At 25.7% G+C, this 11283-nt stretch overlaps 1 protein-coding gene across 1 annotated transcript; it reads right to left on the bottom strand.

Annotated features, from left to right (window-relative positions):
* Positions 1-1545: 1545 nt before the first annotated feature.
* On the bottom strand, positions 1546-9302 carry LOC107437879 (hornerin-like). Its single transcript, XM_016050009.3, has 5 exons — positions 9182-9302; positions 5928-6231; positions 4801-4946; positions 2867-3282; positions 1546-1760 (listed from the first exon to the last, which is right to left on the bottom strand). Exons 1-4 carry the CDS (start codon positions 9245-9247, stop codon positions 2872-2874), a joined length of 927 nt encoding a protein of 308 aa, XP_015905495.1. The 5' UTR covers positions 9248-9302; the 3' UTR covers positions 1546-1760; positions 2867-2871.
* Positions 9303-11283: the final 1981 nt, after the last annotated feature.

The raw sequence follows: 11283 nt of genomic DNA, 5'->3' as shown, positions 1-11283 counted from the left end.
AATTTTATAATTATGAAATTCATAATTTTTATAATTATGAAATTCATAATTTTTATAATTATGAAAATTAATAATTATGAACAGATTATACCTTCAAATATTTTAAGCTGACCATTTTCTTTTAATGAAATTAAAAATTTATAACATACTCCATTTTAAATGCACTGCAAATGACAAAATGAATATATTACTGCTATGACTAATATTACTAAATCACTGCTTTAGATATTAATTTTTTAAAATAATTATGTGATGTAAGATGCTAATAATAAAAGTATGTTTTATTTTACATAAAGTTTATATTTTTTATTTAAAATAGGCTAAATAAACATTTCTGAATTTTGAATAGAATAAAGTTTTTATTTATTTTTACTCTTATAAGTTTGATTTATTAAAAAACTACTCTTTGAGTTTAAATAGTTTAAAGTAGAATCTGAATCATATTACTTACTTACATTTGAAACAGAATGTTTTCTTAATGCACAATAGGAAATATTTCTTATTCTTAACATCTTCCTTATAATTGTATGTTTAATGAGTAACTATAGAAACTGAAGGAATTCGTAACCATGGAAATAAGTTGTCTTACAAATTATCAAATAATAAATCTGTCCTAAGTTCCTATCTGAATATTTTTTGAAACAGATTGGTTTTACTTTAAATTGTTTTTAACAAGATTTTTCAGATTGCGTAATTTAAATTGTTTACATAATTTAGAGATGTAAATATTTATAAATATTTAACTACTAAATAATTTTAAGTTACTTTTAACATTTCTTTCATTGACAATGCAATCTACATTGCTTTTTTTTGCAAAAAAATGCATTGTAGTCTGCAAAGCAATGCATTTTTTTCAGTTTTTCTGTTTTTATTAGTTTAAGAGTTTAGTAATAATTTGTTTTCTTACATTATTTTATTAAGAATCATAACACACTGAGATCTATTTTCAATTATATTATTTGCTAGTTTAAAATGCTAAAAATTACCATTTTGTCACATTTTTATCTGATACTGCAAGCTCTAAAAATAATTGGATTATTTTTTTCTCTAGAGAGATTGAGTAAATAGCATCATTAAACAACAAAAAATAAGAACAGAAAAAGGATATACATTTTTTGAAGAAAATCATTTAATTGTTTTGCACTTCATTTTAACTGTTCAATTTGTGAGTAGAATAATATTTTAATTGTTTAGTTGGATCCTAGTTTATCATGTTTACAGATTTAAAAGTGAGTAAAAATAATGAAATCACCTCCTCTTTTGCAGAAAATCATTCAATATCATGTCGGGTGATTATTTCTTATGAAATGAGATAGAAAAGTTTTAAAAAATACGAAAGAATAATGGAATTGTTTACAATTAATTATTTGCTATCCACGTTTTTTATTTGAAGTCCTTAACTGTCATTTAGTTAATAAAACAAAAATATAGTTTAAAGCATACGTTTTACTTTAACTTTACAATTTATTTTTTCTATAGTGTCTTAGTTTGTAGTTTGAAAAAACGTTTCTCAATTTTTTGGCGAAAAAAACAGAAAATATTTAATTTGTACAAAAAATTAAATAAGTTTATTTTTCATCAACATGAGAATGAAATATACAGTCATAACTTATACACAAAGAGTTTCCTTTCACACAACTTTTTACTCTGTTTCAGCCCCATGAGTCTTCACTATTCCAATGTACACGTTTTCGTTGATGAAAGAGACTTTGGTCGAGCTCTCATTGTCTTCATATCCAATTTATATTTCGCCAGTGTTCCTGAAAAAAATGAACTTCTCACTTAATTTATGTTATTTCAAAAGAAAAAATTATAATTTTGGTTAATTTCTCAAAATAAATAATTTCGTTTCTTTACAAACAAAATAGTTTCTCCATAAATTTAAATTTATTCATTCTCTCTTAATTAATTAATGAAATGAATATTTCAGTTCTTCAAAAAATTCGCTAAATTTGAAAGTAATGGATTTATGATAAATTTTTAATTAACTTATTGATATTTTTTCCAGTTAAATTAAAAGACTGGTTTTTCGTAAAAATGAAGAAAAAATAATGAAAAACATGCTATTTTCTTGACGTTATTGGCATATATTAGTAATACGCATTTTTTAAACTAAAAGTGTCAAGTGCAATTTTGAAAAAGTATAAAAGGATTAATAAAAAAAATATTTTAATGTTAAATAAAGTTTTAATTTTTTTGTATTTTTATCCCTTTCAAAAGAACAAAAATGTAATTTTTTGAACTGAGTAAGCTTAGCGAGATATCATTTATCTTTATAACATCAATAAACTAAGTTTGCATCAATAAATTAAGCATCAATAAATTAAGTTTGAAATGTTGAATGAGTTTTGAATTGCAGTAATGCTGCGAATCAATTAAGAAACATCAAAAACTAACAGAATACGAATGTTTTATTTTGAATTTGAACATTAACATAATGAGTGTCTTGACTATATTAATTTTGGCGGGTGCATCACATTTACTTAGAGCCAATTTAAGGCTCAATTCTTATCAATCTAATTTTGATTCACCCTTAGATACACCATTTTCTCCTAAGGGTAAGCATAATATATCATTTTTATTATAGTTGCGACTAAATTAACTTTTTATATTGAGTCAGTCATAAATATGATGCTAGATAAACTAACATTTATAGAGCATAACTATACAGAATCAATATAAGCTTTCACTATCAACATCCTAATTTCACTTTCTCTGGTGGTACGCATGAAATGCCATTTTTAAATTGTGATTAAAAAGGAATGCCTTTGAATTGTTTGTGGTTTTTTTTAAAAATTCTTTTCGGTTTATTTCTAGATCACATTTGATTCATGATTAAAAAAGTGCCTCACATGTGCACATTTACCTGATTTAATGATGATAGGAGTAATATCCTGGTGCAGATGGCTTTGGCTCATAGATGGGAATGGCAACTTTAGGTTGGTAGACAGAGACAAGAGGTTTGTGAGCATAAGCTGGGGCTGCGTGAGCTACTTTAGAAACGTAGACTGGCTCGTGTGCGACAACAGCTTTTGGCACATAGACTGCAGCCTTTGGTGCGTAGACTGGCAAGGGTGCTTTAGCTACGTATACAGCTGGAGCAGGCTCATAGTGACCAGCACCATAAGAGGCAGCATATCCATGCTTTCCATTGTCATGTTTGTCATAAGCGTGGTGACCATGGTCAGATTTCAGGTGGCCAGAAGAGCCATAGCCGTATGATCCAGCCTTTCCGTGTGAACCGTATGCTTTATGTGCTGCCTGATCGTAATGGCCAGCATTCTGAAAAGTGCGATATTTCTTTTAATAATACAATTCATAGTAAGGCAAGCTAAGAATAAAATTTAAAACGAACTAATAAGCCTAGAAATATCAAAGACGGTACATAATATCAAGTAAAACTTTTAATACGTTTGAATGGCACTGTTCTTATGTAATAATTTGTTATAAATTTGAATTAGAAACTGAAATATAGTTTTAAGAAATCTGTGGCATAACTAGATAAAACGCATTTTACCTATATTGTGTAATGAGTGATCATAAATATTTAGAGTATCCACTAAAGTCCATGAAACAATCTCTTAACTTTCGAAGTTCTACAGCTATAACAAAGTGATTAGATGTAATAAAGTGATTATGAACTGCTCGATCTGGTGACAGAATGTTGAGTTAGCATTTCTGTCTTGGAAACGGTGCGAAGTATTTTATAATTAGCGCGGGTAACATATAAAATAGTGAATTTCAAAATTGTAGAAGAACAAAAAGACAATTTGTAGACCTGCTGAGAAAACGTTTGCAACTAGAATTTGCTTGCTTAGAATGTCTTTAATGTCATAGTGCGAAGCAATCTTTGGAAGAAAAAAAAGGAATTAATTGTCACCAGATATCTTTATTTCTTACTATCTAGCTTTTTATACTGCGAAAAAAATTAAGTTAAAAGAGAAAAAATGGAACTACTTGACTAGGTATTGTTCTAATGATCAAAATTTTACGCATTTGGACCGTAATTTAATAGTTGGATGGGGTGACATCAAATATACTAGTTAATGTGTGCCAACGATATTTTAAGTTATGAAATCTAACATAAAAACATATTTTGTCAGCATAAAGATAAATCTTTTCAACCGAATTAGATTCTTGACCTTTAAGAAAAAATCGGTAATCTGTTATAAGGTTAGTAGTTTGTAATAGTTAGTTGCAATCGAAAGTTTGAACCCCTTAATATTGACTTTATTTTTTTCGAGATTATAGCCTGAGGAATCTTTAAGCAAATCGAAAACTTATTGCACGCAGTAGTAAAATTTCTTTATCCGACGATAATTACACGCAAAAAACATTTTTTAATAATTATTTATAATTTTTATTATTTTAGCTCATTATAGTTGAAAAAATTTTGAGCTGAAGATGCAATTAATAATTTCAAAGAAATAATTTTGAAGAATGCAATTTAAAATAGTAAAATATGAAAATTGTAAAACTTGGTCGAATAGTTTTGGAAAAATGAATTTTAGAAGAATTCGATTGTTCAGACCTGTATATTTATACTTGCGCTCTAAGCTACAGCGATAAGCTATAGGGTTTAAAGTTATAGCAACATAACTAAAAATTAAAAAATAAACTACTGATTTAAGTGAAATTAACATAGATTTTAACTTAGCTCTGTTATGTTACATCTGACTTGTTAAAAATGGAGCACTTACTATTTGATATTGTCATATGTTAAGATGAGTTACCATGTAAAGGACGTCAAATTTAACATTACTACTCCATTACATTAAATATATTTTAACATTTTCTTACTTTATATCCATGGTGTCCATGATCAGCATGACTGTCATGATGACCAGATTTATGAGAGTCAACATCATGGAGATGAACTTGTTTATCATAAGAATAAGCTTTTTCATATCCATGTCCACTGTTTTTAACGTAGGCACCATGCTTGCCTAGAAACAAAATCACAAGAAGAAATAATTGTTATGTTACATCTTACTTTCTCATTTGTTAAAATTTGTTTTACATTTAACCAAAAAAAAAAAGGTTTTCCTAACGCTAAAAGGAATCTTTTAATTTTTAAAGAACATGAAAAAAGATTGAAATATTTCACATAGATAACAGAAATATTAAGCATCAATATTAAATATTTAACTTGTGGGTGTTAAAGGAAATGGGACATTAAATTTAAAAAAATTGAAATTACTAGTTTGAATTTAATAATTTTTAATAATTTAGTGTACATTAAACTCATAAGCTCGTAAATAAAAGAACAAATGTAATAATAATATAATAAATAAATGCGTTATTAAAATTTAAGATGAAGTAAATTTTTTATTATATTTATGTTACTATATGTGAATTATTGAACAAAAAAAACTCAAATTTAGATTAATATTTGTTAGAGTTTTCCTTGCAGTACAAGTAAAAGATTGTTCAACTACACTGTACAAAAACTCCGGATAAAATTACTGTAAAAAGTACTGGCATATTGAGTGTAGTCTCCGTAAAATCCATTTTTACTCTGAAATTTTTACAGTAGTATTTATTTCAAAACATTGATTTAGTAAATATTAACTCAATACTCGCCTATTATTGTATTGTATACATTTAATTTTAACGCTATCGTTTATCTAGATTATCAAATGAGTGCTATGATTAATTCAGGTAAATTCAATTATGAGCAAAAATGCCATTTTCTGAGTTCGAATCTAAACAGTTAAAATGCAAAGATTCCAAAATTCTTTAAGTTATATTTTTATTTAATTGTTTTTAATGAGTGCTTAAAAACTGCTTCTTCACATTTCTTTTACTTAATATATAATATATTATTATATATTTAATATTAGCATGCTTTTATGTATAATTATATGTATAATAATAAATAACTAATATTACTAATCACATAATATCAAATGATAAAAAATGCTTACCATAGTGGTCATGATGTCCTCCATGAGAGCCATGAGCTCCATGATCACCATAAGAGGAGATCAAATGAGAACCATGTTTGTCGTAGCCAGTCTTTCCATCTTCCCCATGGTCTGAGTAATGTCCATGTCCATGAGAGTCGTGTCCTTTGGACAAATGTCCATGTGATCCATAACCATGGCTACCGTGACTAGATGCATGTACTGGGTATACTTCATAATGAGGAGCACTTTCTTCTACGGCTAAGTCTTCTGATTTTTCTTCTGCTACAACAGCTGATATTAGCACAATGGCTAATGCGAAAACCTAGCGAGAACAGGGATTAATATTTTTTTAATATCTCTAAATTTTTAATACTTTTTTAATTGATATAACTTTTTAAGATTTTTTAATTGTTATTGTTTACATTTTGCATTTTTCCACTATTAGTTTAGTACTTTTAAATCTGTTGACCACTGTTTGGTTTTTATCCTTCATGCTTTTTTTAATATCCTTTATTACTCTGTTTTTTTTATTTTGCTTTATTTTTTTAATTTCCTAAAGTAATCTAATGTTCAGATGGTTTTCACGAATACCTTCACTATTTTGAACAGTTGTAATAATGTTTGCGCATTGCTTTTTTTCTTCTCATTTTTACTGTACTTTTAATAATTTATTAAATTTATCCTAATTTAAATATTTTTAACAAATTCAGTAATTTTTCAGTAGTTTTTTAATTATCTACTTTTTATTTTTTATTATGCTAAGAATTTTTAAAAGTTATTTATTATTACCGATATTTTCTTAAAAAAATTATTAATTCACTAACCGTTAAAGTATTTTCCGTTCTTTTCAATATCCTATACACATGCTTCTATATAGAAAAAAATTAACTTAGATTTCATTTTCATAAATTATCATAATATTATTGCACTTCCTTTTCTAAAAGACATCTAAAAACAACAATTTGCGTAAAATTAATATTTAATTGCATCTATAATTATTATCATTGTATAAAAATAGAAAAAAATAATATGATTTTATGAATGGTTTTATTTTTTGTTTAAACAATTAAAATATATCTAAGCAATTTTTTACACAAACTAATAAAATATCAAGTGTAAAATTGTTTTTTTAAAAAAGTATTACTTATTGTGAAATGAACAAGTTGATAAGCTTAAGTCAATGGAAAATCTAATAAACTTTCTTTCTTTTGGCGAATTTATTTTGTTTCAATATTTTTGTCGAAATTTAACAATTTAATGAATTAGCTAAATCATAATAATGATCTATAAATAATATATTAGTTTAATATATTTATATTTCTAAATAATATATTAGTTTAATATATTTATATTTCTAAATAATATAATAGTTTAATATATTTATATTTCAAAATAATATATTAGTTTAATATATTTATATTTCTAAATAATATATTTGTTAGGAAAAATATTAGCTTGCGCATTGAGGATCATTACCGTTTCTTTGAACCCTGTCTGAGTTACGATATGCTGCAAGGCTTGCTAATTAGCATTAATTTATAATTAAAAACATATTTTTCAAAAAAGATATTTTTTAAATAATATATAATTAAATCTTAAAAAAATTTATACACATTAAATATTGGTCAGTTGTATATTTTTTAGCATTTTAAAAGTTTTTACATATTAAGACAGAAGAAGAAAAATTTTGCATACTGCAGCATATTTCGGAGGAACGTGCTGCAATATATGCTAAGTTTTTTTCTTTAAATAACTGACTCTTAAGTAAAAATCTATTAATTTTCTGAATTTTGTGTGCTGTTTGGAAACTGTTTCTATATATAGGACTTTCAACGCGTAGAGAGTGGACAGATTATATATTTAAAGTTTTTGTTTCTCTTAACCTAACGATTAAAAAAATTTCCTACTTTTTTTAATTTTAATGTTGATTGCCTTTCGTAGAATGTTTAATATTATTTAGAAAAATGTTTTTACTGGAAATGTATTAAATTGAAATGTATTAAATCTTTTATTAGTTTAACATTACTTTCGGAGTCAAAAATTTATGATGCGATCTCTTTTGTACTAGGTCCTAATCAAAGTACTTTTTAAAACATTATAAAAAATGTTGATTTGCTTCAATGATTGCAGTTATCCAATTAATTGGAAAAAATTACTAAACTTTGTGAATAACTTTTAAAGTTATAAATATTAAGGCACTAAAAGAGATTGTAATTACAATTTGATATTTCTGTGAATTAATATATTTTTGAAGAAAACTATAGTTTTTCCCGGTGATTAAATAATGATATTAAATGATAAATCCTGGTGATTAAATGTGTCTAAGTAAATGAATAAACATGTAGTCTTATATAAATAATGTCTAACACAAATGTTTTGTATAATACAAATGTCTTACATAAAACTGTAAACGGTTAACACATATAAATGACAAAATAGAAAGTACGATTAATTAAGACAATGAAATAAAGATATTAAAATTTTCATAGACAATACGTTAAAATTTACCAACAACAATTATCATAAAATTATCAAACCTTCAAGAATTCATACTGAAAACAAATTAACAGATAAATTACTTCATTTTAAAATAGAATAAAAATATTTATTTTAACAGTTACTGTTCAGAAACACAAGTCATTAAGTTTATGAGAAATTACAAAATTGCTGATAATAATTTATACTATGTGTCTTACTAATTAATAGTTACTCACTAAAACACCAGCATTTGTGTAAAATATATAAAATGAACGAGGTCTTAAACGCATTAAAAAATATGATTGGAATTTTAAATATTTACTAGTTATATTTTCAAATAATATAGATTTTAATCGTAAGTATAACTTCGCAATTAAATGTTATATGAAGGCAATTTGTTCGCAAATTAAAAAATAAAATTGAACAATTTTTTAAATGCTTTAGAGCTTTATCGTTATTCTCTGAAATTCATGCGTTCGCGTATGTTAGATACAATGAGCAAAGTTCTAATCCCATTAAATATATAATTGAAATTTTGAATATATTCTAGTCATATTATCGAATAGTATAGATTTTATACCCTAAGTATAAACTTCATAGTTATTAGCTATATAAAAGCATTCTATTTGCAAATTTTAAATCAATTTAATTTGGATTTGAATTTTCAATAAGACCTTTAGAGCAAATTTGTTATCTGTCGATAAAAAAATTGCCGTGTATCACCGAGCTTGAACAATTTATCCGTCTTTGATATCAGTACTGGGTTTAAATCCAAGATATGGCACAATCCTTACCTGAAATTTCATTTTGTCTGAAGGGATGTTTACTTTGGAATACCTGAATCCGAATATGATTGCCATGATACCTAGGAAACCAGCTTATATACTCAGCCTCAAAAACTATGTGACTATTTCCTTTGTCTTCCCCCCTTTCTCCAATAACTTGACAATGCTTCCCCCTTGTTCTTTACTCCTCCCCCCAATTTCCGGTGAAGAAAGTAATAGTGACCCCGTCGGACCAACTAGGCCAAAGATTGGACAAATCATTATCTCTTTGCCGGATCTCAAACTTTTTTTTCTACTCATTATTTCGATCATTTTTTTTTCTTCTTCAACCATTTGCAAGAACGATGAAGCTCACTTTCGTTTTCATTTGGTGGCGTGTTGAAGCGTCTTTGACCTCCTTGCCAGATCCTTCCTATGAGTTTTTTTTAATTTTTTTTTATCGTTCGTACGTGAATGATAGCTACCATTGAACAATAATAATTTTTTTCTTGACTTTGTTGATGACTTGGTTTTAAATCATATCTTGCGCAGTATTTATTTTTGTTTGTTTACTTTTCTTGTGCTCTTGTCAGACGGCCCCTCCCAAGTCATTTTCATGAACGTGCTTTACTGAAATGAGCAGAATTTACTTAATTGAAATAGATAAATTTATTTGCTATTGAATTGAAGGTTTTCGAAACTAATTATTTTTATTAATATTTTAACACGATAATTTGATGAATTTTTTTTTTAATATTTAGTTTTGTAAATTTCGAGTTACTGTACAGGAATAAAATTTGATTTGTTTCATGAAATTACGATTCACATTGTACAAATTTATTTAACAATGCGAAATAAATTTCCAAAATTAATAAACCAAGATTTGTAAAATTGATGGCCATTATATGGTATTTTTAAATTTAGTAATTGCTCCTTGAAAAAATTCACAGAACAATTTTGACACTTTTGTTTTAAATTATGGTTTAAATTTGTAAAATTCGCGATATGTAAATTTTTTATATTTATTTAAATTTCCACTTTGGACTTTTTTTTTAGATTCATATACGTTTTTTTAATTATATACGTTATTCATATACGTTTTTGTATTATATTATATATTGTTCATATCCGTCAGTTGAGATTTATAGGTTCCTTTTAATTAGTAATTTATATATTTCGAAACTTATATTAATGATCCTTAACAACGTTAGAACGTTTTCTACGCTTAATTCTTCAGTACAAATTTTTAAAAACCTTTTCATTGTTTTGTAAAAGACGATGTAAATTATCAGGCTAATAAAAAAATTTCTTTTATATTATTGTCTGGAAAATTATTATTATTATTCTTTTCTCTCTATCTTTAAGTTTTCTTAGCAATAAAAAGAGCCCTAGGATTTATAAGGTATTTCCAAATCAAATATAGTTTTGTCAGAAAGCACATAACTAGAGAGTTTGGAATTCAAATTTATTTTTTAAGCACATGAGAATTAGAAATAGATGGCTTTAAAACTAAAACTATTAATATTAGAAAAATTTTTTAGTTAAAAATTAATGCAAAAAGAGGTTTTTGAAACAGTATAAATTCCTTACAAATTAAGAATGTTGAAGATACTTTTGAAATTATATCAAATCATTTACTATCATATACATATGTGGTTTTACTCTTTTAATAAAAATTGTATCGAAAACTATATTGAATTTACGCAGGATAATTTCTTTAAAAATATTTTAATTTCCAAAATTTTTCAAAACTTCGATATCACGAAATTCTATGAGGTTAAAATATTTAAAGTTAATATCAAAAAGATAACAATTTTAAAAAAAATGCACGAATATCTTTAAAATACTTCCATTCAAAAAAGAAAAATAAACGTTAACGTAACGTTGCGTAAATGTTACCTTAACTAAATCAAATCACCCATCATTATTTCAAATGTACCGTATTCTTATATTTCTAGATTTTATTGTATTTGGGGTGTACTTTGTTTAACACAGTTATCAATGTTGTGGTGGGAAACATTTCAACAAAGGAATGCTAAAAATTCCACTATTTCATGAAGACTTATTTTATAAAATAATATTCAGAAGTATTATAGAAACTTTTGTTCCAAACTGCATTTGTTTTAAAGTTC

This window comes from Parasteatoda tepidariorum, chromosome 4 (assembly GCF_043381705.1).
Source record: "Parasteatoda tepidariorum isolate YZ-2023 chromosome 4, CAS_Ptep_4.0, whole genome shotgun sequence".
NCBI lineage: Eukaryota > Metazoa > Arthropoda > Arachnida > Araneae > Theridiidae > Parasteatoda > Parasteatoda tepidariorum.
This window is presented reverse-complemented; position numbering and strand designations above follow the sequence as displayed.

Excerpts from the sequence above, each read along its gene's own strand:
- LOC107437879 (XM_016050009.3), bottom strand. The coding sequence starts at position 9,247 with ATGGCAATCATATTCGGATTCAGGTATTCCAAAGTAAACATCCCTTCA. Across the intron at positions 6,232-9,181 it reads CAGACAAAATGAAATTTCAG|GTTTTCGCATTAGCCATTGT; the intron begins GTAAGGATTGTG and ends TGTTCTCGCTAG. Across the intron at positions 3,283-4,800 it reads ATGGACACCATGGATATAAA|AATGCTGGCCATTACGATCA; the intron begins GTAAGAAAATGT and ends CGCACTTTTCAG.